Genomic DNA, 27941 nt, shown 5'->3' with positions numbered 1-27941 from the left:
TGCAACTAATATGTGATTACTATAGAAAATTAGAAACTAAGTAAAACAAATCGTCTATAATTCTTCTGCACAAAGATAATATTAACCTTTTTAATATCTCCCCAGATTTTTTTCTATATATATATATATCTCTGTGTACTTTTTAAAGCAGCTTATTGAGACACAATTCTCATACCATACAATTTATCCATTAACGTTTGCAATTCAGTGGTTTTAGTATATTCACAGGATTATGAAAATCACCACAATCAATTTTAGAACGCTTTCCTGACTCCAAAAAGAAATCCCAATTAGCAGACACTTCCCATTTACTCAAAACCACCAACAACCTCAGCGCTAGACAACCACTAATCTACTTTCTCTATATTTACCTATTCTGGCCATTTCATATAAATGGAATTATACAATATGTGGTCTTTTGTGACTGGATTAATTCATTTAGCATGTTTTCAAGGTTCATCCATGTTGTAGCATGTGTCAGCACTTTTTTAAATTGTCAAATAATATTCCATTATGTAGATATACCATAACTACATACTTTTGATAAAAACTGTATTATACCAAATGACTGCTAGTGAATGTAAGATTTCTTTTAGAGATGATGAAAGTGTTGACTGAAGTTACGGTTGCTCAATTCTGAGTGTACTAAAGACCATTGAATTATACACTTCAAATACGTGAATTGTATCTCAATAAATCTGTTATTAAAATTATATTTGCTTTTTTAAACTTTTTAAATTTAATGATGTTATTAACATTTTCCCACATCACTAAGTATTTTTCAAAACATAGTTTTTAGTGTCCATGTAATGGTTTTTATTTAACAAATCCCCTAGTTTTAGAAATTTAGGTTGTTTCCAGTGATTTTGTAATTATACAAAAATACCATGATGAACCTCTTGGTACATAAATTTGTTTGCCCATATCTGATCGTTTTATGTAAAAATCTTTTGAACTCTTTTCCTGGCCCTCCAGTGTGTGTTTTTGTTGCTAAAAATTCTTTTGGCTTTACTGCCATACATGGTAGTTCTCTCTCTGAACTCTATAAATTTGTCTCATGCCTTATAATGATTTTCTCAAAGATTCCTTTTCTCCTTAAAAATGTTTAATAGGCTTAGTATTGGAATTGAACAGGTAAGGTTTCCTAGGCTAAGACTCAGTTTCTTCACTAACTTCAATATGGTAATTCAGCAGAAGGAGAGACATTATATATTTGTATCTACAGTGTTGCTAGTTAACTAGGAAAGAGCACAATGGCTTAATTCACAGAATCCAAATCTATTAATGGTTAATTAGAGAGATTTACAAGCAGTTCATTTCTTACCTAGAAGAACAGCTGGTAACTCATCTCAAGGCTAAGCTAAGATCCATCCACATGTACGAGAACATCTGTTTTTCTTTTCCTTTCATTCGCACACATACACTATTACACACAACTGATTGATACCCTGACATTATTAGAATCTAACACTGAACCTAAAAATACCCTGGAACTGTTAAATTCCCCTTGATTACTGCTTGTTGGGCTATGGAGCTCAGAAATATTTGTGTACCTGCTCTTACATAAGCCATTTCTAAATATGGCCATCAAGGAATTTCCTTCCCTGTCTTTATACTTAAGGATAAATTTGCATCTTGTGTTATCTTACTTGTTTTCTGACAAACACTTTAACAGATAGTGCCACAGAAGAACTGATATTTTCAGAGGAATGGCGATTTGAACTTTTTGTCGTTTTCTGAATCCACTTGTGTTTGGTGGTGAATTTTCCACGCACGTTTACATAGACGTGTCAAACTCCCATGCTGTGAAGTTGGCATCCTGACATGGGGACCTTGCAATGCTAGGGAAAGAACATAAATTAGCCTAGGGAGCTTTGAGCATGTGACCGAAATTGGATGAATGCCACTTTTACCTAATTACATGAGATGCTGAAACGTGGAAACAAAGGCCATCATAAAAGAAATCCAGATGAAATACTGATTTTCCTCACTGATGACTTTTCTGAGGAGAAGAAAACACCCATCTTTTCATGCAGCATAAAATTGTGAAAGACCATGTATTGCCACACTCAGAGCCAGGGGGGAATGCACGTTAATCAGAGTATCTGTAGCAACCATAAATTTTGACCCGCTAACTGGACTCACGAAAGTTAATGAGTCATTTACACAAGAGTGCGATTCCTGTAGGATGCATGCCGCAAGCCTGTTAAGCAGCCAGCCAGGTAACATCTGAGTCCTGCTCACAGCCGTCGTGGTCTGGCCTTTGGGAGGCATTGATTTGCTCCTACTTCAGGAATGCCAGCAATTCTGTTTTGCTTTCGTTTATGAATGCCTGCCTCACATGATTTTATTTAGTCTTCTTGGTTTCACTTTTTTATATTCCTATTGCTTTTCTCTCCTGAAATCTTCCTTTGCATCTCACAGAGCACCCCTCTGCCATTCTTTTTTTTATTGCAGTAAAAGAGACATAATGTAAAATTTACCATTTTAATCATCGTTAAATGTACAGTTCAGTGGCATTAAATACATTCACATTGTTTTGCAACTGTTACCACCATCCATCTCCAGAATTTTTCTTATCATGCTGTACTGAGACTCTACCCATTAAACTCCTCCCTCCCTCTAGCTTCTGACAACCACCATTCTACTTTCTGTCTCTAGGAATTTGACTACTCTAGGGACCTCATATAAGTGGAATTATACAGTATTTATGTATGGCTTTTTGTGTCTGACTTCACTTAGCATAGCATCTTCAAGGTTTATCCTTGTTGTAGCATATATTAGAATTTCCTTCCTTTATAAGGCTGAATAATATTTCATTGCGTGTACATACCACATTTTGTTTATCCACTCATCCATCAATGGACATTTGGGTTATTTCCACCTCTTGATTGTTACGAATAATGCTACTATGAAATTGGTATGTAAATATCTGTTCCCCAATTCTTTTTAAGTAAAAAAAAAAAAAACAAAACTGCCTTTAAGGAGCAAGGGAACTGAGTTTAGAACTCAGAAATAGAAACAATAGGATCTTGAATTAAGATGAAGCCTCTTGGAAGTAATACCTGTATTCTCTTCTAGCCTAAAAATGACAGGCCCCCTATGGAATTTGACAAATATTAAAGATGAATACTACATTGAGTGGTTCCTTTTGCATTCTTCCCTTGCCTTTTGTGCTTTAACTCTAGGACCCCAAAACTAGCTTTAAGATGCTAAAACCCTCTCCCTGATAGTTGACCTTAACCTTAAACTGAGGGTTAGTTGGAGAATCAGTAGACTTAACTCTTGAAACACTCCAGATCTTCTGTAAACAATAGTAAAACTTTTTTGCTACTTTGTTCTTAATCATAACCCCTATATGACTTTATATGTGGTTGGAAGAGAGTAAAGGGTATTGCCAATCAGGGGGCCCATTAATGGGACAGTTCCTTTTTACAATTTAATATTTACAGATATATATTAAACATTGTAATTATTTGGCTTGAGGTATGATATAAAATTATTCAAATTTTTTTAATGACCAAAGGAATAGATGATAATCTCAATGTTTACTTGTAATAATGGGTCATAATCTGTATAATTTCACCTTTGAGAGTTTTCTTTTGCTTTTTGAGATAGTCTTTCTATATACAAGCATGCTAAATCATCTTTTTATCTTTAACTTAAAGCAGCAACAACAGTCATACTTTAAAAAGTCAGTTATCTTAGATAATAAACTTTTAACCAGTTAATTTCAGATATGAAACAATAATCCAATTATGCCTAAACCTATATAGCATTTATAGATGCAAAATTCACTCCACCAAACTCTCAATGCCTTGCAAATCATCTGTGGGTATTTCATCTTCCCTCTCCGTACAATGTGGGTTCTTCAGGTGTCCCATGAAGTTGTCATGAAAGATAAACCAATTTCCCTGGGACATGTTTTGGTCCTACTGACACTCTTGAGACTGAATTAGGGGGAAATGTTGATAACTTGATTACTGAGTTTTTGTGACCTTAGTAAACTTACGCACCTGTTTAACAACTTCTTTTAAAGTCTCATTCCCCTTTTTCAGAAAAAAGTCAAGACCATTGTCTGGAAAGTATATTAAACAAAGTGCTTATACTTGATAGATGTGACACTGACCTTGTTCGTAGTATTGTAATTTTGTCCATTTTGAAATACTTTACAAATAAAACAGAATATAAATGTTTTACTTCAATATTACTGAAATTACAGTATTATTAGTTATAGGTTTATGTTGAAAACTTGTGTTACAAAAATGTTCATTGGATGATAATGTTTGACTTACATTCTTTTTTCTCTGTTTATTTTTTATTTTTTTATCGAAGTATAGTTGATTTACAATATTGCATTAGTTTCAGGCGTACAGCAAAGTGATTCGGTTATTTCTTTTTCAGATTCTTTTCCATTATGGTTTATTACAAGATATTGAATATAGTTCCCTATGCTCTACAGTAGGTCCTTGTGTTTGACTTACATTCCTTTTTTATGCTTTTTTTTTAACATCTTTATTGGAGTATAATATCTTTACAATGTTGCGTTAGTTTCTGCTGTATAACAAAATGGATCAGCTATACATATACATATATCCCCATATCCCCTCCCTCTTGCATCTCTCTCCCACCCTCCCTATCCCACCCCTCTAAGTGGTCACGAAGCACCGAGCTGATCTCCCTGTGCTATGCGGCTGTTTTCCCACTAGCTATGTATTTTACATTTGGTAGTGTATATATGTCCATGCCACTCTCTCACTTCGTCCCAACTTACCCTTCCCCATCCCTGTGTCCTCAAGTCCATTCTCTATGTCTGCGTCTTTATTCCTGTTCTGCCCCTAGGTTCTTCAGAACCATTTTTTTTTTTAGATTCCATATATATGTGTTAGCATACGGTATTTGCTTTCCTCTTTCTGACTGACTTCACTCTGTATGACAGACTTTAGGTCCATCCACCTCACTACAAATAACTCAATTTCATTTCTTTTTATGGCTCAGTAATATTCCATTGTATATATGTGCCACATCTTCTTTATCCACTCATCTGTCGATGGACACTTAGGTTGCTTCCATGTCCTGGCTATTGTAAATAGAGCTGCAGTGAACATTGTGGTACATGACTCTTTTTGAATTATGGGTTTCTCAGGGTATATGCCCAGTAGTGGGATTGCTGGGTCATATGGTAGTTCTATTTTTAGTTTTTTAAGGAACCTCCATACTGTTCTCCACAGTGGCTGTATCAATTGACATTCCTACCAACAGTGCAAGAGGGTTCCCTTTTCTCCACACCCTCTCCAGCATTTATTGTTTGTAGATTTTTTAATAATGGCCATTCTGACTGTTGTGAGGTGATGCCTCATTGTAGTTTTGATTTGCATTTCTCTAATGATTAGTGATGTTGAGCATCCTTTCATGTGTTTGTTGGCAATCTGTACATCTTCTTTGGAGAAATGTCTGTTTAGGTCTTCTGCCCATTTTTGGATTGGGTTGTTTTTTTGATATTGAGCTGCATGAGCTGCCTGTATCTTTTGGAGATTAATCCTTTGTCAGTTGCTTCGTTTGCAAATATTTTCTCCCATTCTGAGGGTTGTCTTTTCATCTTGTTTATGGTTTCCTTTGCTGTGCAGAAGCTTTTTTAAGTTTCATTAGGTCCCATTTTTGTTTTTATTTCCATTCCTCTAGGAGGTGAGTCAGAAAGGATCTTACTGTGATTTATGTCATAGAGTGTTGACTTACATTCTTTTTGAGAGTTTCTGAAATCCATTTTCTCAAAGGTGTTAGCTACAGTTCCAGCTACAGCATACTCAAAGTTGGGAATGAAAGTGATTTTTCCCAGGAATCCTGATAAACTATTTGTTGTTTTGCAAACTCCTCAGTGGTTAAGTGAGAATATTCCTAATATTTTTCCCCATCTTTTCGCCCGTGGAAAATAAATGAAAAAATAAAATACCTTATTAACGTGGTGGTTTGATAATAAGTGGAAAGCAGCTGGAGTCAGCACTCAAGATTCCAGGGAAATGAGGCTTGGCGTGAGTAATTCAGGCAGTGGTTCTCAACCTTGGCCGCATAAAAGAATCTCAGGCATCAGCCTTTTAATAAAATCTTCCTAAGTGATTCCAAGTCAAGGTTAAGGACTGCTGGTTTAAGAGGAATTAGAAAGGGAAACTTGAGTTAGGAGAGTATTATGATGGTCCAAGTTAGAAATAATAAAGACTTCAGTTAGGAAGTTAGCAGTGAGATATTCAGTGGTAAAAACAACAGGACTTATGTCCCAGACAAGGGAGAAAAATGAAGCAAAGATACCATCTTCATAGACGTGATGGTCCTAACCTTGAGACTAGATGAGGTTGCCATGGAAGAGAACCAAGTAGAGATCCTTAAAGGATAACCACATTCATGGATGGGAGAGGGTCCAAAAACCTGAGAAGTGGGAGGAGAATCAATTGGCTATAGTGGTAGAAGCTGAGGCCTGAGATTTTCAAGTAGGATATATGATTATCTCAAGAGCAATTATGAACAGTGTAGTAACATTAAATCATTGTAAGCTTCAAAATGTTTTTGAAATAGTCTCTGAAATACTTTTCTCAAATGTATGTTTACTGGATATCTTCGAAGTTATACTTTATAGGGACTTCCCTGGTGGCACAGTGGTTGAGAATCCACCTGCCAGTGCAGGGGACACAGGTTCGATCCCTGGTCCAGGAAGATCCCACATGCCACGGAGCAGCTAAGCCCGTGTGCCACAACTACTGAGCCTGTGCTCTAGACCCCGGGAGCCACAACTACTGAAGCCTGTGCCCCTAGAGCCCGTGCTCCACAGCAAGAGGAGCCACTGCAATGAGAAGCCTGTACACCACAACAAAGAGTAGCCCCTGCTCGCCGCAACTAGAGAAAGCCCGCGCAGCAGCTAAGACACAACACAGCCAAAAATAAATAATTTTTTTTAAACGTTATACTTTATAAAGGTACTTTGAAATCCAAGAAAGATAGCCAGACTTATGAAATAGAGAACAGTTTCTAATTCTAGTTCCACCTTTCTAGCAGCTGACCTTGGGTAAGCCACTTACCCAGTGCTCATTTTGCTAGCCCATTGAATGACGATGCTAAGTGCTTGCCCTGCCTACTCCACTGTATTGTTTTTTGCATTAAATTAGATAACAGATGTGAAAATGCGTTGTAAAATGTAGACCAGTATACAGAAAATGGCTTATTAGCACTAACCTTTTTGCTGTTATTCACAACACTTTAGTATTGAGAAGCTTTGGACAATTTATATTCCTAATAAAGAGGTAAAATAATACTAGGAAATCCAAGGTCACCTTCTGTTCAGGGAGCTCACCATCCCACAGGGAAAACAGGATAAGGAAATACATAACTATAAACACCAGGGCAAAAGTTCTGTGAGAGCAGGAGTCATATCACTAAGGTATTTCCAATGCCTAACTTAGTGCTTGAAACCTAGTAGGCTCTCCTAAAATATTTATTTTTAAAATTTGATGAAATAATACAAGGTAAAAGGTCATATAAATAAAATATTCGGATAGTTTTGAGGAAGAGGAGATTCAAAACCTGGCACATTGCGTGAATAATAGTAAAAGACAAATATATGATGAATTAATGAATCATGGAGAGGGAGAGGTGTCATGTCCCAAAAAAGTCACCTGAGTTAATATGCAGCAAAAAGGAGTTTAAACCATATCAGATGCAAAATGTAGAAATAGCAGCAGGTGAAAAATGATTTTTAAATTCAGAAGACTCTAAGTTGCTAAAGGCCAAGACCATGGACATCAGAAAACAGTGATGGGTCAGAGGAGACACCCTCGGAAATGGTGGTACACCCAAGCTGATCACTTATTTGCTTTATTGGTTACGACTGCATCTCACCCAAAGGCAAAGTATTGCTTATGTTCAGATATGTACCTGAAATTTGGGTGCTAGAGTGTTCTGCTTTAAATGTGGCCAGTGAAAGCGTCCTGATCATGTGCTCTTCTGTCTATAGGAATAGATAATCTCTATGAGAGGGCGCTTCACATCCGCAAACTCCTCCTGACCTTGCCCAGGTCGGTCCTTATAGTGATGAGGTACCTCTTTGCCTTCCTCAATCAGTAAGTACCATAATTCTCTGCCAAAATGCTCATCTTAATTCCATTTGCACCCCTCTGAGTTCTTTGTTCTTGGATTCTGTAACATGTGCGTTGGGTTCCATTTATCAGCAGAGTTGAAGAGGAAATGATTGAATAGAGACTGAAGGTGCATTTTTCCTCAGCAGATCAAAGTCATTGTGTGACCTACCTTAAATAAGCCTGTCACCAGATGCAGAAACTGTGGCCGGAATTGCAAAAATATACAAGTATTACTAAAAAGAGCACTTTTCAGTGAATTACCTGTTTTTCCAACTTCCATCCAAAGCCAATGTCATGAATGTTTTGTTAAAACGATGTAAACCACCTGCTCACTGCAGAAAATTTCTGTGATTTTTAAAGTTGTAGTCAGGGAAGGAGGGAAAGTGTAGGTGAGATTTATACACAAATTCAAAAAAGAATTTTCTGCAAATTCAGTATAATGAGACCTTGTCAAAAAGATATTTCTAAAACATTCTCTAAAACAATGTAACAGAAATCTTAAAACTCACTGCATTATTTTCAAGGAATCATTACTCTTTTAATTTAGGCAACTTGATTTTCAGTTGTGTCACTTGTAGATACATGGGCTCCATTATAAGAACATCTTCCCCAGGTCCTATCTAAGAGCCCCCTTGCACTTCAGTGTTTCAGTTAAATAACTGGAAATTTAAAATCCAGGCAGAGTAAGCTTGGGGAAATGCTTTCTCACTCCAGCATGAATTCTCCCTTCTTAAAATTAGGATATTTTCTCTTCTCTATTTCACTGGAAGTTTTAAGTTCTTAAAAGCCATGGGGATTTATTACAACCCTGCTAACTCTTCCTGAAGTCATACCCATTCAGGCTGACCCCCTGCAAGCCAAGTATCCTAAAATAGGGAAATGCTGGCAAGGAACCATACAGAATGGAGCTAAAGCATTCACAAATGACATTTGTACGGAAGTCACCCCTGGAAATTCGCAGTATCTAGAGAGATGGGTATAATCTAGTTTAGGTTAAATACATCCTGTAAATTTTTACCTTTAAATAAGCCAAGTCACCCAGGCAATTGTAAAAATCTGAAGATTGCATGTGCCTCTCCTTCCCCAACATGGAGCACTTTGCATCCCTGCTGGTCCTCTCCATGCTGTCCCTACCAAATTTTCCTGACACACCTGAGCGAAACCAACGGTGAAAGAATAAACCACAATGGATTAGGAAAGCAGACTGACCATGAACCAAGAAAGTTCTCAAAACCTGAATCTAATTCACCGTGTATCTCAACAGAATGGCCACTGTGCCATTCGTCAGACGATTGGCATTGCTTCCAGCATTTCTGCCCAAAGATGCCCCTTGGTCCCCTGCATCTGCCTTCATGCAGAGGCAAGGCCCAGCCTCTAGGATAGGATGCTCAGGACAGGAATTTTGGGAAAAGAAACTATTCTCTTTCAATTGTAAAATCAAAACATGTATGTAACATTTTTATGTCAAGTTTTTGCTCTTCAAGCCAGCACAAAATTAAAGACCCAGAAAGACTGTGATTCTCGCCATTGAGCTTAAGTGGGTCTTTTGAAAATTAGACCATTCTTATTCTGAATCTCACTTTTCCTTCCTGCATTCATTTTCAAGATGATCTGTAACATGATCATTGGCTGTTATTTGTGAACTGTTTTTAAGATTTTATGTTGGAGAAATGGCAGAAGAGAAAGACGTATGTTACCCGTGGAAATCATGCTTTTGTATTTTCCACTTTAGGCTATCTTATTTCCAAAACAGGGTAAAGTATCACATCACATGGTATCTCAGTTTCTTTGTGTCTGTCAACATCTCACAAATATAGAGTCTCTTTTTTTCTCCTTCCATTTGTCATCTGTTCACCTGGATTTTACATTTCCTTTCAATGTTGACATTCTATACACTGAAAGGTAGATTCTCTGGATTCTCCCTGGAGCAGCACCTTGCCCATGTGTTACGAGGCATAGCAGTAAAGAGCTGGCTTATTTTCAGTCACCTGTGGGAAATATCTCACAAATAGCCATTGGATTGGATTTAGAAATTAGTACTAGGCAACTGGAAATCTCCTCAGAGTTTGTAGCTTACCAGCTTTAAGTGGAATGCAAGAATTGAGGATTCTTTTCCCCTTCTCTTGCACTTGTGTGTTTTATGACACTGGTTGTCACCTAGTGTTGGTAGTCTTACCCAAAAGCAAATTACAAAGCCTAGAGTTGCTTGCTTTCTCTCAGCGGGTACAAAGAAAAGGGGATTTGTTTTCCTCCAGACTCTCCTCAAGATTTATGGGAAAAAACTGAAATCTGAGATGTTTTCGGTTCGTTGGAGAACAATTTTAAAGATCTCCATAAAGCTTTATAGAGATCACTGCTGCCCCTCCCAGATTTACCTGAGCAGCATTTACAGCCGGACCATAATGTTTACAAATGAAACTCATTTACTTGATCCTCGTCTCCATTGTAGTAGAGATTATCTTAAACTCCCTTGTGGCTTTAAAAAATACCACTTAAGCAAACAGGATTTATGTTCCCCTTTCAGTTTCTACCAAGTTGAAAGGTAAGTCGCTTTACTTTCTTTGGAATTTGCTGAGCCACCTTAAAGCAGGGTGGAATATCATTTTATTCTAATAATAAAAACCAAATAAAATCTTTTAGATCGATATTTTTAGAATAGGAAGTATCTTATTAAACATTGATTTTCTTTTTTTCTCATGTTAACTCCTTTCTTGCCTCTTTTCGTAGTCTTTCACAGTACAGTGATGAGAACATGATGGACCCTTATAACCTGGCCATTTGCTTTGGACCCACGTTGATGCCTGTCCCAGAAATACAGGATCAAGTGTCCTGCCAGGCTCATGTGAATGAGATTGTCAAAACCATCATCATCCACCATGAGACTATTTTCCCAGATGCTAAAGAGCTGGATGGCCCTGTTTATGAGAAATGTATGGCTGGAGATGACTATTGGTAAGTCTAAGAATTTTAGTCCTTCTCCCCCTGGAAGAATTATGGAACTACAGATATCAACTTAATTAAGAAAAAGAACACTGACTATAGGCTGCCAGTGCTTCCAATTTAAAAACAAAAGCAGCAGCAGCAAGAACACTTGAGATACATTAGAATACTAAAATCCATGACAACACTGGCTTCTTCTTATGGAATTTCATATTCATCCCTCTCTTTTCCCCAAGCATGACATCTTTGTAGATATATCTATCCTATCATGACTTTTGTAGAGAATGATTTTGATATATAGAGCTCTGTTAATTTTTACTATTATATCAAGAAAAGATAACTGATTGAATTGACAGATTTTATTTTTATTCCTAACTAGTTTTGATTCTGTATAAAGTATCGCAAAATTCTCATTTAAAAGGAGCGCCGTCAACCAAATGTGTTTTCATTCTTCCTTATTTTCATTCTTACAAATAAATGTTATCCTAACCAGTTATGGTCACTTTGAGCAAATTTATTATTATATTGTTGGGATAAAAATGTTTTAACATGGCATTGTAGTCACCTCCCAATGAAGTATAAAAATGAGGGGTATAGTCCATTGAACAATCCCAAAGGTAAGGAACCCTAAACTGTTCATGTTCACTGTTTGATATATGAGTGCTAGCTTCTAAGAAATCATATCCAATCAACGTGGTTTTGACTCCTTGAGCCCCTACCACGTGCCAGCTTCTCAGTGCATCTGATCTCTTTTATTCCTCACAACCACTCTACCAAGTAAGTTAAGAGAGGCCGAGGAGCCTGTCCAGCGGCTAGTGGTTACTGGACGCAGCCCAAGTCTTGTCTGATTCCAAAGTCCCCACGAGTCTTCCCACCCAGCAGCTGCCTCCCAGCCTACCTCGGAAACTGCTTTGTGCAGCTCAGACTAAGGAGAAGCTGGAAATAAATTTGTCTAAGTCCTTCATTCTGGACCCTCCTCGGGACACTTTGTTTCCCACTGCCTTCCTGGAGATGAAGTAGAAGTAGAATAAGTAACTGAAAGATCTAAATAACTCAGAGTACACTTATTTTTTACTTAAACCACATATGATCCTATGCCTTAAGAAAATTGAGAGTTGACTATTTCCACAAGTACTGCTAAATTAACGATAAAGCATGATAGATTCTAGTTTTATAGTATATCTAGCCATTTTATGTGAAATTCAATTTTAAAATATTTACTTGAGCACTTACTACATGCACATACTGACTAAGCTTAGCTCTGGGAAGATAAATGAATAAAACTCAGCCCTGGTGAGATTCAGAATTTTATTTTCCTAGTTGTATTTGTTTCGAGGCCAGTGTCAGTCATGTTTAGTATTTCCAAATATTCAGAGCCATGTCAGTAAGTTCTGTTGTCTTGTTCATTTTATCACAGAGCAAGTATGTGGATGTCTGGTCAATATTATTTGATGTGTTGTATTCTAGAACTTTTGTGGTTGCTCCCTTTTTACAAACAGGGTAAAAGCCCCATAATAAAGAGTCTTGCAGCCAGTAACACGTGCTTGATTATGTCCTTCTCCCATACATAGTGTTTTTTATGGGTATCGCTCATTTTAAACAGAAAGTCAGTAATATAGTAGTCATCCCTGTTCCCCAATGCCAGCAATATAAGTGGGCTTTTACAGTAATGTCGGGTTTGTATTTGTAACCATTGCATTCCATTTATCAGCATACGTTTGAGAAGAGATAGTGGAAATGTTAAAGGATAAAATCTGACTCTCAGATACAAAAATGAACATGTGTCTAGAAAAGTTAAAAAAGATACTACAATCAATTCAAAGCAGAAACCGAAGAGCCATCCATTTTTATGCAGTAGGGAATATTGAAATGAATTTGCAGAAACTGGTGTATCCATGGGGCAATAATCATATTCCACTAGAATTCAACAAATTTTCATTTTTATGGATAAGAATTATTTGTAATACTATCGATTTCCTACAAGTTAATTTTGTCTTTACAGATTTGTAATGTGTCAAAGATGAAGGTACATACACTCCCATAGCATTAGAGAATCCTAGAGGCTCCAGCATTCCACTGAAAGGCTGTCCAGTAACTCCTTTGCCATTCCAAAGTCTTATTTTTTTTTTTTAAAGTAGCAATTGTTCATCTTTGAAATGCTTTCCACTTTGGCTTCATATGAATTTCTATTTCCGCTCCTCAGCGACAGCCCATACAGTGAGCACGGTACATTGGAGGAAGTGGATCAGGACGCTGGTACAGAGCCCCACACCAGTGAAGACGGTATGCATTTGTGCCCATGCTACTATAAAATTAGTCTTTATATCCATTTTTTAAGAATTGCTTATAATAAGAATTCAGTAGATACAAAAGAATACTTACTAAATATGTGTAAAGTGCAAAGAATAACATTACAATGAACACTTGTGGAACTACCACCAAGTTTAAGAAAAAGGTATCATTACCTTTGCGCTTTCCTGGACCCATTGCCTTCTTTACCCCTCCAGGGTAACCACTATATGTTTGTACTGTTAAGTGATTTATTGTTTCATTTTCTATTTTCTTTAACGTTTCATAAATGGAATCATATGTATATACTTTTCATGATTTTTTTCTACTCAGTATTATGTTTCTGAAATTCATCCATTGTTGCATGCAGTTATAATCATTTATTTACCTATATTCCATTGTATTTATTTTATTATTGATGAATATGTGAGGTGTTTTCTATTTTTTTGCCATTAAAAACAGTGCACCTATGAATATTTCAAACATGTATCCTACTGCAAATGTAGAGTTTCTCTAGGATATACTCACATAGGAGTAGCATGTCTTCAACTTTACTACATACTGCCGAACTATTTTTGAAAATGGTTGTAAGGATATCCACTCCCACCAGCAGTGTCGCAGCCTTTCAGTTGTTCATAGTCATCAACACTTGATTTTTTTTTTCCTTTATTTTTTTTTGCTGTGTCAGGTCTTAGTTGTGGCACACGGGATCTTCGTTGAGGCACGCGGGATCTTTCATTGCGGCGTGTGGTCTCTTCGTTGCAGCACTGGGGCTTCTCTCTAGTTGTAGTGTGCAGGTTTTCTCTCTCTAGTTGTGGCGCACAGCCTCCAGAACGCATGGGCTCTGTAGTTTGCGGCACACGGGCTGTCTCATTGAGGCACGTGAGCTCAGTAGTTGTAGCCCATGGGCTTAGTTGCCCGGCAGCATGTGGGATCTTAGTTCTCTGACCAGGGATCAAACCTGTGTCCCCTGCATTGGAAGGTGGACTCTTTACCACTGGACCACCAGGGAAGTACCAACACTTGACTTTATAAAATATTGTAATCTTTGCCAATATTGTCAGTGTGTAATGGCATCTCATTGTGATTTTAATTTACATTTCTCTGATTACTGACGAAGATGTTGTTTTAAAATATAGTGTATTAATAGAAAATTTGAGGTATGGTAAGGCCAGCAGATTGGGAGATCATCGCCATTGAAAAGATAATTTGATACAGTTCCTAAGAGGAGGGGACACATCACACCTCAGGGGGCCAAGGAAAGCACCAGGGTCAGTCAGGAGGCAGAGGGAGAGGAACAACTGGGTAAGAGCTTTTATTGTGGTTTCCACAGAAAGGAACATGAGAGGCAGGGTAAGCAGGGTTAGGATTGCCTAGTTTGAATAATTTCAGTGGGCTCTGGGGCTGTCTCTGGTTGTCTGGTACCTGGCTCTGAAGTGATTGGGGCAGACAGATAGTGGTGTAAAGTGTGAGAGCCCCAGAGAGAAGGTGGTTGGGATATAGGCTCTGGATCGGTTGGTTTGTATTTGAAAAGCACATTCCAGGTGAGTTGTCTACCATCCCTAGGAATTGGCTAACCCTGGGAGGGACAGTCCCTCCAGGGGCAGCAAGGCCTCAGAGGTCACACTACAGAAAATGAAAAACATGGTTAATGCAGATATACTAATTTTTGTATGTTTAGATTTCTTCTTTGTGAAATTCCTATCTTTTGCCCATTTAGGGCCCACTTGCCCACTATCATTTTCTCTGGGCTTTTTTTGCTTAGTTTAGTTTAGTTTGGCTTTGGTTTTTTCTTATTTATAAGAGTTCTTTGTGTGTCTGGATCAGGTCTTTTATTGGGTATATGATTTGCAAATATCTTCTGCTCTGTAGCTTGTCTCTCATGTGCTTATTGTATCTTTTGCCAAACAGGGAATCTTAATTTTAAAGGCGTTGAATTTACCAATCTTTTCCTTCATGGTTGTTTCACTTTGCATCTCCTTTAAGAAATCCTATGCCCTGAGGTTAATGAAGAAGTTCTTCCGTATTCTCTGCTAAATCCTTTCAGGTTTTGTTTTTCACACACAGGTCTTAATTCTACCAGGAATTTATGTGGAGGTATGGTGTGAGGTAGGGATTTGTTCCTTTTGTTCTCCATATGGGTGCACAGTTGTCCCCACTGTCCCAGCCTTAGTTGTCCTTTCTCTACTGCTCCACACCTTTATCATAAATCAAGTGTCATCTCTGCATGAATCTGTTTCTGGGCTCTGTTCTTTTCCATGGGTCCACTTGTCTATCCCTACACCCCTGTCTTAATTTTGATACCTTTTAATAAATCGTAACATTTGGCAAATCAAGACCTCTGAATTTGTTCCTCTTAACAATTCTTGGCCTTTTTCACTTAAATTTTAAACTCAGTTTTTCAAGTTCTTGAAACAAACAAGGAAAAAACAACCTAAAAACCTCTTGAGGTTTGGACTGCAATTGCACTGATCCTACATATATTAATATGAAAAAAATTGATATTTTTATAATATTCAGTCTTCCAATCCACAAACACCTTTCTAGTTACTTAATGTCTCCCAATAAACTTTTATACTTTTCTCTGTAGTAATCATCTTTTTGTCTTTCTAACTTCTTAACTTTAATATTTAACATTACTTTTTGACACTTTTTTAATGTGAACATATAAAGCTGTCAGTTTTTTCTTAGTACCTCTTTAGCTGTATGCATAAGCCTTTTATTCTCTCTTTAGCTGTGACTAATCTGCTTTAAACCCATTCACTGTGTTTTTATTTTTAATTTTTTTTTCTACAAGTTCTGTTCAGTTTACTTTCATATCTACTTGGTCAGTTGCTCTTTACTTATGATATTAATCCTTTCCATTGTTTTAGATTATGTGTCTAATCATGCTAATAGCTGAAGTCTTCCTGGATCTGTTTTTGTCGGCTTTGCTCATTGAATCTTATTTCCAGTGTGTTTTATAAATTTTTTACCTATTTCTTAGAACTTCATGGAATTCCTTTATGTTGAGTTGAAGGTATGTCCCCTCCAGAGAGGGTTTTCATATACGTCTGCCTGGTGCATAACCAGCTTGGGACCACAGTAGATTTTTAGTCTGAGATTTTTTCAGACCACCCAGGTAGTGTGAACTTAAACTGCAAACCTGCCAGAGGACTGAAACGTGGTTGGGATTCTCTAAGGTGATTTGTTTCCCAAGGCTTGAGACAGATTATTTCCTTAAGTCCAAAGTTGGTGTGGTTACATCTATGGAGAAGTATGGAGAGTGAGAAGGGAGGAAGATTTCAGAACTAGAAGTCCACTGTGGCACAGAGAGTTTGATCCTTTGGTGGGGCTTAGATTCTCCACACTGGGCAGCCCCTGGACCTAGTGTTTTGTGCAGAATAAAGTTTAAGTTAACCAGGCAGGGAAAATTCCCTCCAGGCAAACTCTGACTTAACATATTCTAGTGTTCTGTTTACCTTGGTGGGTTCCCACATTCATCAGGTTTTTGGTCTTTAATATTCCTCACAGTCATCACTAATGTGATTACAAAGATTTTTTTTTTTTAATCAGCATTTTTAGTTGATTTCAGCAGGAGGGTTATCAGGGTGTCTAGGTCCACCCTGTGCTTTAAAAAAAAAAAGTTTGTGTGTTTTTTTAATATATATATTAATTTATTTTATTTATTTTGGGCTGTGTTGGGTCTTCGTTGCTGCACACGGGCTTTCTCTAGTTGTGGAGAGTGGGGGCTACTCTTTGTTGCAGTGCACGGGCTTCTCGTTGCAGTGGCTGCTCTTGCTGCGGAGCACAGGCTCTAGGCATGCGGGCTTCAGTAGTTGCAGCACGCAGGCTCAGTAGTTGTGGCTCATGGGCTCTAGAGCGCAGGCTCAGTAGTCGTGGTGCACGGGCTTAGTTGCTCCGCGGCATGTGGGATCTTCCCGGACCAGGGCTTGAACCCGTGTCCCCTGCATTGGCAGGCGGATTCTCAACTGCGCCACCAGGGAAGCCCCTGTGTTTTTAAAAGTAGGATAAATTGACATTTTTAGAACTTAAGTTAGAAGGAACTAAAGTGAGAGCTTCTATTTCTGTGGGATTGCTTTTGAAAGTCTCTGAGCCCTCCCTCTGCCACTCTCCATTCTTTTGTCTTGAGTTTCTGTGTTTCTTTGTGGTTCATTCCTTTTTCACTGATGACTTGTGAGTGTTTCCTTGCTTGCCCCAATGGCAGGAAAAGCCCAAGACAAAGCCCCAGCCATCTCTCTTTCCAAGCATCTGTCTTACCACCGCACCATCTGGCAGTTGTTCTTACCTCTTGGCTACAAAAGAGCAGCTTTGCTGAGGGCTCTGTGTTTGAGATAATATTTTGATCATGTTCACCTGATTTTGCTGGAAAGAAAAGCATTGCTTACAAAGGACAGATGCCCTTGCCCGCAGCCAGAAAGTCCTGTAACTAAATTAACTAGCGTGTTGATTGTCTTTTTGATCATCTAGGTATTGTGTTTTCTTTTCTCTGTCATGGTATCACTAGAGAGAGTAGCTTTTGTTTCCAAAAGACAGGCTGTCACAGAACAGAATCATCATCCGCAAGGGCAGTGGGTAACAGATCTAGGAGAGAAAGTGTCAGGGACAGCAAGGTCCCAAAGGGGTAGTGTGATGTACTAGCACTTTGTATAAAATTACAAGAAATGTAAATATAAGACTTGATAGCACCAGGCAGTCAGAAAATCAGCTTTGTTGAATTTTCTTTCCCTTTGCACAAAATTATAATTGCCTTATAGGAAAATGAAGTTATCGTGTTCACCCTTATTAATGTTGGTATTGGTAGCAGTAGCATTCTACAAAGTCTCTGCCGGACCTTAAAGGACTGTGTAACCCTATATGAAAGGGGTATGGTGTGTCTCCATGCCCCGAGATCGATTTGCTCTGCAATGATGAGACTCAGATGTGTATAAATAGCTTATTGACACTTGACTGTGAAATTTCTCTCATGGGAGTGGAAAGAGTCAAAATAATGAAATTGCTCAGAATTACTAGTTGATGTAGTAGGATTACCAGTAAAGTGTACTTCTGATCCATCTGGTCATTCTTTTAAAACGTCTTTACATTTGAATTATATAAGCAGAGTCTGATAATCTTGTTGCTAGTTGTTTCAAAAAACAAAAAGAGATAATGAGCATAGAGGGCATGATGATGAAATTATGATAAAATTTGTATATATCTATTAAATAGTCTTAAATCGCCCTTGGCCAGTGTTGACAGTGTAAGACTGAATGGCATTAAAGAATATTAATAGTTCTCTCTTCTTTTCCCTTTGACAGGTACATAGGTTGTATGCTATGTTTTGCTGTTATCTTTCCACTTTCTTTCAGTAAAACAATTTAAACATATGGGTGTGTCACATAAGAATTTGCAAACTACATATCTCGAAGCTCTTTTTGGCATGAGTTCATTGGCATGACTTCACTCCTCTGTGGATGTTTATTTGTGTCCCCGGTACCACAGACAGGTTGATTTCTGTCCCCCAGGGCAGTGGTTCCCAACCTTTTTGGCACCAGGGACCGGTTTCGTGGAAGACAATTTTTCCACAGACCAGGGGCGGGGGAATAGTTTCAGGATGATTCAAGCACATTACATTTGTTGTGCACTTTATTTCTATTATTATTACATTATAATATATAATGAAATCATTATACAACTCACCATAATGCTGACAGGAGGCGGAGCTCAGGTGGTAGTACGAGCAATGAAGATGTAAGTACAGATGAAGCTTTGCTCGCTCACCTGCCGCTCACCTCCCGCTGTGCCGCCGAGTTCCTACCAGGTACTGGTCCGTGGCCTGGGGGTTGGGGACCCCTTCCCCAGGGAGAACTGGGGTAAAAAAAATTGGCATCTGTCATTTCAGTTCAAGCAGGATTTATTCTTTACATGCAAGTTTAGAACAGACTATAAAGTCAGTCTCCTTGAATAAAAGTTCTGTTTCCTCCTCTGTGAGCAGACTTACGGATATTTCATAAAGCTGCTATTGTTTTATTAAAATATAATTTTAGGATGGACTATCAGAGTGTTAACATACGATCTAAAAGTTATCAGTTATTAAAGGACTTAAACTATTGTTTTAAAATTATTTTTACACCTACTTTGCTGAGAAGTATACTATGTGCAGATCGTGTTGTGGTTCTGCCATATGAAATATCATTCACCTTAAATATTATCCACTAGCAAAAAGATGGGGCTTTTTTTGTGTGTCTTTATTTTAAACATAGAGCTGAAATTCACCCAGGCCCTTCATATAAGGTAAACCCTAAGCTTTTTCAGTATGTTTGTTGATTTTCATGCTCTTGCCATCCCAGAGGATGTTTGAATTTACCAAGTGAGAAAGTTTAGCTGGCTATCCAAGGATTTCTTGTGCAGTTATTTCATAGAAGTACAACAGATATTGAAGATATTGCAGTAAACTTTGGGAAGCAATAAACTCTTAAATGGAAAGGTTTGTTACCAAGGGAAATAGAAGATAAAAGTTCCTTACAAAATATTTGACAGGCAGGTTTTAATCTATTATGTGTGCATATATTCTAGAGTATTTGGAAAGTGATGCATGCTCAGTTTTTAGCAAATGAGGTATTGTTCATTGCATAGACAGATTTCTCTAAGCATATGCCACTTGTACTGACCCTTTTTTGTTCTGTTTCTTATTAATTAGCAGTTTACTCACCTATTATAATTTTATTTATTTCTGGCTGCATTGGGTCTTCATTGGTGCGCGCGGGCCTTCTCTAGTTGTGGAGAGTGTGGGCTACTCTTCGTTGAGGTGCGCATGCTTATTGTGGTGGCTTCTCTTGTTGCAGAGCACGGGCTCTAGGTTCACGGGCTTCAGTAGTTGTGGCACGTGGGCTCAGGAGTCGTGGCACACGGGCTTAGTTGCTCCGCATCACGTGGGATCTTCCCAGACCAGGGCTCGAACCTGTGTCTCCTGCATTGGCAGGCAGATTCGTAACCACTGCGCCACCAGGGAAGCCCTACTCACCTACTGTTGGTAGCAGGGATGGGGTGATGGTGGGAGAGGGGAGATAGGATCATAAAGCTCCCGATTCAGGGCTTTTTGCAATGAGCTGGATCACAAAAAGCAACTCTTGTAGTTGTTTTGAGTAGTTTGTCCTCTTATTTGCCTTTAATATTTGTGGTCAGAATTAGAATAGAGCTGAAATTCCAGTTCTAGGCCCAGAGCTTGATAGCTTTTTTCAACTTTCAATTTTGAGGTCATTGCAGATTCACATGCAGTTGTAAGAAACGCAACAGAGAGGTGCCATACACCCTTCTCCCAGTTTGCCCCAGTGGTAACGTTTTACATAACTGTAGTATAATATTACAGGTAGGAAACTGATATTGATATACTCCCTCCACCATTTTCACATTTCACCAGTTTTACATGCACTCATTCGTGCATGTGTTTACTTAGTTCTGTACAGTTTTATCACACGTGTAGATTTGTGTGATCACAACCACAGTCAAGATCAAGAACAGTTCCATCACAAGGATCCTTCGTGCTACCCTTTAATAGCCTTAGCTGTTTCCTTCCATCACTTCCCCCCGACCCCAGCCTCTGGCAACCACTAATCTATTCTCCATCTCAATTATTATGTCATTTCAAGCATGCCATATAAATGGAATCAGGCAATATGTAACTTTTTGAGGTTGGCTTTTTTCACTCACCATTGTTCCCTTGAATATTTTTTGATCTCTAGAAGATATAATTTTTGAATCTGGTCGTTTGAGTAGGTATGCTTGTTTCGCAGGTGATATCCAGAATTTGTTTTTGATACTAGAAAAAATAAAGTTGTCTTTACTGTTGGTAGTAGTTTCAAGATTTGATAGTGCCAAAAAAAATACATAAGGAAATTAAATGTATTCAAATAGTATTTAATGTGGTGATTTCTGTAAACTTGATTTTTTTTTTAAATAAGCAAATAAAGCATAAACTTCTTAATGTTCTGAGATAGTGATTCTTCCATGTTCTAAATGGTTTTAACATGTTGCCAGGGAACTTGATCAAATAATATTGGTCAAGATAATACTGGAGCTGTTGCAGAAGATATTACAACCCAAGGAGAGATTTTATATATCATATTGCAAAGCTTTAAATATTTTTTTATTAGACCGTCATGGTATCGCTAGTAAGAGGCTGTGGAAACTAAGATCTAATGTTCAGTTTTTCTTGGCCTGAAAAACTGATGACAGCAAGAGAATATTTTTCTGTATCTCTTTTAACAGCATCATTTTCTCATTGTCTTGATGATTTATTTATTGCCTTGTTCAGTCTGGATATTAAACTGACCTTGTTTATTTCTAAAGACTCATATAGACCTTTCAGTTAGTGTATCATGCCTCCCTGAGAACCCTGGCCCTCACCGTCTTCTGGTGTGTTCTTTGTAGAAAATGAGCCAATAGAAGCAATAGCCAAGTTTGACTATGTTGGGCGGTCTGCCAGAGAGCTGTCCTTCAAGAAGGGTGCTTCCCTGCTGCTGTATCACCGCGCATCCGAGGACTGGTGGGAAGGAAGACACAACGGGATCGACGGGCTTGTGCCCCACCAGTACATAGTGGTGCAGGACATGTAAGTAGTCCCAACTTCCATCACCTGACGCTCCCAAGAGAAGACTCCAGCCACTGTTTTTATATATATAAATTTATTTATTTGTTTGCTTATTTATTTATTGGCTGCATTGGGACTTCGTTGCGGCGTGTGGGCTTTCTCTAGTTTCGGCGAGCGGGGGTTATTCAGAAGTTGCGGTGCGCAGGCTTCTCACTGTGGTGGCTTCTCTTGCTGCGGAGCACGGGCTCTAGGTGCGCGGGCTTCAGTAGTTGTGGCTCACGGGCTCTGGAGAGCAGGCTCAGTAGCTGTGGCACACAGGCTTAGCTGCTCTGCGGCACGTGGGATCTTCCGGGATCTTCCCGGACCAGGGCTCAAACCCTTGTCCCCTGCATTGGCAGGCGGATTCTTAACCACTGAGCCACCAGGGAAGCCCAGCAGCTATTGTTCTTAAAATGACTTTGGTCTCGTGAGGAGAGAGCAGAAGGGATTACAGAGCAAAAATTTCTGAGCTGGGCACAGTTCTTCACCTTACTAATGGGTCTTTGCTAACAGCACTTCAGGGCCAACAGCTTCTCATTTCCCAAACTCTCCTAGAAGGTCTGGAGCCAAGGACTAGTGAGAGACACACCTTCTGAAGCGTTCAGGTTCTTAGAAAAATACCCTGTGCGGAGGATGGCTTTAGGAGCTAACGTGGCCCTGCTGATTCCAGAAACGGTGGTGGCTCTTCTCTTGGTGCCTGTCTACTGTTTCAATTCCAAATTCCCGAGAGAGAGGATGCTGACTTCAAGTCTAAAGAGAATCATCTTCAGGCTTTTTATTAATTTTGCTGATGAGAAAGCTCTACTTTCAAAAAAATACTTAAAGAGACATCTTCCCGTCTGGTCATAATTTTAAGTGAAAGAAACAAGTTACAAAATACCATGTACAGTGTAATTTTAATTTTGTGACTGCAGTATTTCACAGTGCAGCACCAATTTATGAACAGCTCTTCAAGGAAAAGAGAAAAATACCACAGAAAACGTATACAGTGACTGACTGAGCCTAAGTTTTAAAATGTTAAAATGTGTCTCTCAGAATGCAAGAAATATGATGTGTGTGTATGCAGACATACAGTCATATATATCTAAAGTACATAAACATATAAATATCTATAGTATAAATACTGTACATACCTGTGGACATCCTTGTAGATATGTATCCCAGGCAGAGAAGAAAAGCAGAGAAGGATGTTTTCTAGAATTCAAACAGTAGTTGTCTCTGGATGTTACGTTATATTATGGGCGATTTTTATCGGAATTTTGGAATTTTCCAATTTATCCGCCATGAAACGTTATTATTCTTATAGTGAAAAGAAAAAAGTGACGTTAGTAAGAGAAGGACTTACATACGTAAACGCCATCACTTATTCTTTTGTCCCCATTCGTCTAGCAAAAGACCCTCACTCTTGATTCTCATCGTTTCAGGGATGATACGTTTTCAGACACTCTAAGCCAAAAAGCCGACAGTGAGGCCAGCAGTGGGCCCGTGACTGAAGACAAGTCTTCATCCAAGGACATGAACTCCCCAACAGACCGTCATCCTGATGGCTATTTAGCCAGGTAGGTGGAGTGGTCACCAGGCTCCTGAACCTCCACTTCTCCAGGGGCTCTGAGGGGCCGTGGCATCCACAGCCTTGCAGAATTACCCTGTGTGAGAACCTCTCCTATCCTCTCGCTCTCTGTCTCTGTCTAGGCAAAGAAAAAGAGGAGAGCCACCCCCTCCAGTGAGGCGTCCTGGCAGGACCAGTGATGGCCATTGCCCTCTCCATCCCCCACATGGTCTTTCCAACTCCTCAATTGACCTGGGGTCCCCAAGCCTGGGCAGTCACCCCCGGGGCCTGCTACAGAACCGTGGCCTCAATAATGACAGTCCCGAGAGGAGGCGTCGGCCGGGTCACGGCAGCTTGACCAACATCAGCCGCCACGACTCCCTCAAGAAGATTGACAGCCCTCCTATTAGAAGGTCCACATCATCAGGGCAATACACAGGCTTCAACGACCACAAGCCACTGGACCCAGAGACAATCGCTCAGGTAGGCTGCTTTGGATAGAATATTGCATGGTAAGTACCGGTGTGTGATGGAGGAGGCGTACAGGAGTTACTTTCTAGAGCCATGTCTTTTGTACAGAATCAACTAAAGACAACAGAAAAGAAATTAACCCATTCTTCAATTTAAGTCCATGTGATACTGGAAGGGCCCAAGTGTATTAGGTTCATAGTGATTTAAACAAAGACACGGCAGAAACTTAGGACCCAGGACAGTCAAACACATCCTTACTGAATGGCCAGGAAAATTCTAAAAAAGAAGAAGAATGAGGAAGGACTAGCCCTACCAGATCCTAAGTGCATGCCAGAGCTAGTAAAACAGACAAACTGATGGAACGGAATGGAGAGCCCTGAAACACAACATTTGTAGTGTATGATGAAAGTGACGCTTTCATCTTAGGACATGGTGGATTACTCAGTAAATGAAGTGAGAAAATGATGGTTGGCTGTTTGAAGAACAGCAAGTTTGGCTCCTCTGTCACTCCTGAATGGATGTGTGTCTTTACTTCCCAATAGTGACTGCAGAGAAGGGCCTTGTAGTTTTATCTAATGATCAGAATTGACAAAGTAGGGTTTCCCTGGTGGCGCAGTGGTTAAGAATCCGCCTGCCAATTCAGGGGACACGGGTTCAAGTCCTGGTCCGGGAAGATCCCACATGCCGCGGAGCAACTAAGCCCATGCGCCACAACTACTGAGCCTGCGCTCTAGAGCCCGTGAGCCACAACTACTGAAGCCCGTGCATGTAGAGCCCGTGCTCTGCAACAAGAGAAGCCACCGCAATGAGAAGCCTGCGCACCGCAACGAAGAGTAGCCCCCGCTCGCTGCAACTAGAGAAAGCCCACGCACAGCAACGAAGACCCAACACAGCCAAAAATAAATAAATAAAATTAATTAATTTAAAAATAAAAAGAATTGACAAAGTAAAACAGTATTAATGGATTTTTCCATCGTTCATTCTACCATTTATTTCCCTCTGGGTCTTTTTACAACACAGACCATCAGAAAATATATGTATGACAGGAAAAAAAAAAACTGAATCACTATGCTGTACACCTGAAACCAATCCAATATTGTAAATTGAGTATACTTCAATGGAAAAAAAAAGAAGAAAATATGTGTATGGCCAGTGAAAAAGGAGGTGAATAGATTCAGGGTTCACCATTTCAGTAAAGTGTCTTCCAGGTATCACTGAAGCTTAAAAATGGAATAGATCAAAAAAGGAAGTGAGAAATTAATGAAACAAACATGGGGAAGTATTAAAGATGGATTATTTTTAATAAAAAGTGCTCAAGGAAACCTGCATTTGATATGACAAATTTCCAAGCTATTTTCATTGTCCTAACTAAAAAGAATTTTGGATAGCAAATTAGATTGTGTGGAGAGTTTAATGTGTTTTTACAAAATTAAACCAATTTTAAGTGCACAACAGTTTTTCAGCAAAAACCAAAAAGACTTGACCTTTTTGGTTTTTTTTTTTTTTATTTGAAGTGCAATGCAGAGTCCTTTGAGGTCTCTTTAGAACCAATGATATTTGGCTATAATCCATAACATCATTCCTTGTAATAAGTAGGTGAAACAGCATTTAGGTTAGAGAGACAGGGAGTAGGAGTTTAGTGGTGGGAAGGTATAATAAGGTCTGTTTTAACCCTTTTGCTTCTAGAACCAAAATCCTGTCATTGTAAATCATAAAAACAAAAACTCGACAGATAAACCAGGCTCTACACGTTCTCTCTGGGGCAAATACTTGTAAAAAACAAATCCATATATTTAGCGTCAAATGGAAATCACATATGAAAATAATTACTTGAAAAGTGATGTCATCCTTACAATATGGTTTCCAGCTGTGTCCTTTATTTATCTTTCCATCTCTCATCTTCAGATTTTCCCATGAGGACAAGTAAGCCTGCCATCATGGTGTTCATACCAAAAACATGCAATTTCTTTTAGTAAACAAATCAGTGGAATCCCTGATAGAGCTTTTTAAAAAAAAATTGACATATCCACATGTGATCACTGGATCTTTGTTTATTCATTTAGCAAGTCTTTATTGAGCACTTACTGTATGGCAGCTCCCATGCTAGGTGTTATGGACACAGAGTTAAATCAATGGTCAGTCAGCCGCTGCATGAAGGTGCTTATAATTCAGTGGAGGAGGCAGATATGGAAATCAGTTGCTGCTGTGCAGGGCCACAGGCTAATGCTCCAGGTGAGTGGAAGAAGCCTGGGAATATGGAGAAGAGGTATTTCCATCAGACCAGGGCAGTGGTTCTCCACCCACCCTATCTCACACAGTACTCCACCATGTGTGTATGTGTTGGTGGGGGGAGCAGTGTATAAAAAACACAATATGGGACTTCCCTGGTGGTGCAGTGGTTAAGAATCCGCCTGCCGATGCAGGGGACACAGGTTCGATCCCTGGTCTGGGAAGATCCCACAGTCCGTGGAGCAGCTAAGCCCAGTGCGCCACAACTACTGAAGCTGGCATGCCTAGAGCCCGTGCTCTGCAACAAGAGAAGCCACAGCAATGAGAAGCCCGCGCACCACAATGAAGAGTAGCCCCCGTTCGCCGCAACTAGAGAAAAGCCTGCGTGCAGCAACGAAGACCCAACCCAGCCAAAAATAAGTTAATTCTAAAAAAAACAACATAATGTAAAACTGACCCTCTTTACGATTTCTAAGTGTATAGGTCAGTAAAGTGTATTCACATGGCTGTGTAACAGATCTCCAGAACTTTTTCATTCTGCAAAACTAAAACTCTGTACCCATCTAAGAACAACTCCCTTTTTCCCCTCCCCACCATGCCCTGGCCACCACTATTCTAAATACTTTTTGCTTCTGTGAATGTGCCCACCTCATATAAGTGGCATCATGCAGCATTTTTCTTTTTGTGACAGGCTTACTTCACTTAACATAATGCCTTTAATGTAGCATGTGGCAGGATTTCCGTTTTAAGGCCCAGTAATAATCCATTGTACGTATACAGCACATTTCACTTATCCATTCATCTGTCGATGGTGCACACCTCACGTTTTTAAAACAAATATTTTGTAATTCCCCCTTTATTATCTGAAAAACTGATGATGTGCCAATTTTTTTAAAACATATAAAGCCCTAAATACAATGTAAAGGAAAAACAAAAGGAGATTAGTATTAAAAGAAATGTATTTCAGAATGCTTAACTACATTAGAAGACAAATGAAGTAGTGAGATGCTTTCACCTACATGTAGACTTACCATAAATACAATTAAAAATGTATGTTGATATAAGAGTATTATTAAGTTAATTAGTTTCGACTCAGTTTCCATAATGGTGTTCCCATTATGGAAAAAAATTATGATTTTTCTAAAATGGTGGACCACCCTCGGTCATACAGTTCTAATCAAAGCAGGGTATAATTTACATGATAGTTTCATTCCTAGAAGACACCATGAAAAAAATATTTTGTGTTTATATATAAGAAAGTTAGGTTCTAGACTCAGACTATTATAAAAAAATTTTCACCTACATAGATGTCTGGAGGACATTTAAAAGTTGAACGAGATATGGGACAATTCATTGCATGTAAATTATCAGGACACTTGTAAGGTATCCAGTATCTCTCGCCCCTGTGCACCAAATACCAATAATGCCATCTGGTTATTTTGACATTTAAAACTACACATACACGTACACCATATTACAGAAATGCCCTCCATGGGGCGGTACCACTTCCATTGAGATCCACTGGACAGAAGCGTCAGGGGGAGTCTTAAAATGAATTCTGAAGAACTGCTAGGAGTTAGTCAAGTATATAAAAGTGCTCAAAAATTATCTGTTGAATGAATGAAAGAAGCCTGATTTTTCATGCCTATACGCATTTCTTAAAAATTGTTGCGCTAAATTTAAGCCATCTTTTACCACAGATTGAAATAGAATTCCATCTAAGATGTCAGCA

General features: G+C 38.9%; 1 protein-coding gene and 1 long non-coding RNA gene across 3 annotated transcripts in view; one reads left to right on the top strand and one right to left on the bottom strand.

The window, feature by feature from the left end:
• SRGAP1 (SLIT-ROBO Rho GTPase activating protein 1) overlaps positions 1-27941 on the top strand; it is a 279335-nt gene that overhangs the window by 245277 nt on the left and 6117 nt on the right. For both annotated transcript variants that reach the window (XM_060165650.1, XM_060165649.1), the window contains exons 16-21: positions 8000-8105; positions 10851-11075; positions 13267-13346; positions 21762-21942; positions 23385-23519; positions 23653-23992. In XM_060165650.1, the coding sequence (XP_060021633.1) occupies positions 8000-8105; positions 10851-11075; positions 13267-13346; positions 21762-21942; positions 23385-23519; positions 23653-23992 (1067 nt within the window). The remainder of the gene's footprint in view (positions 1-7999; positions 8106-10850; positions 11076-13266; positions 13347-21761; positions 21943-23384; positions 23520-23652; positions 23993-27941) is intronic.
• LOC132529311 (uncharacterized) lies at positions 865-26502 on the bottom strand. The gene is made up of 6 exons (XR_009543416.1): positions 26066-26502; positions 23094-23259; positions 21042-21150; positions 20044-20301; positions 19032-19199; positions 865-2441 (listed from the first exon to the last, which is right to left on the bottom strand). It is a non-coding gene; the product is annotated as an uncharacterized LOC132529311 (long non-coding RNA).

The sequence above is a fragment of the Lagenorhynchus albirostris genome, chromosome 11 (assembly GCF_949774975.1).
Source record: "Lagenorhynchus albirostris chromosome 11, mLagAlb1.1, whole genome shotgun sequence".
Taxonomy (NCBI): Eukaryota; Metazoa; Chordata; class Mammalia; order Artiodactyla; family Delphinidae; genus Lagenorhynchus; species Lagenorhynchus albirostris.
This window is presented reverse-complemented; position numbering and strand designations above follow the sequence as displayed.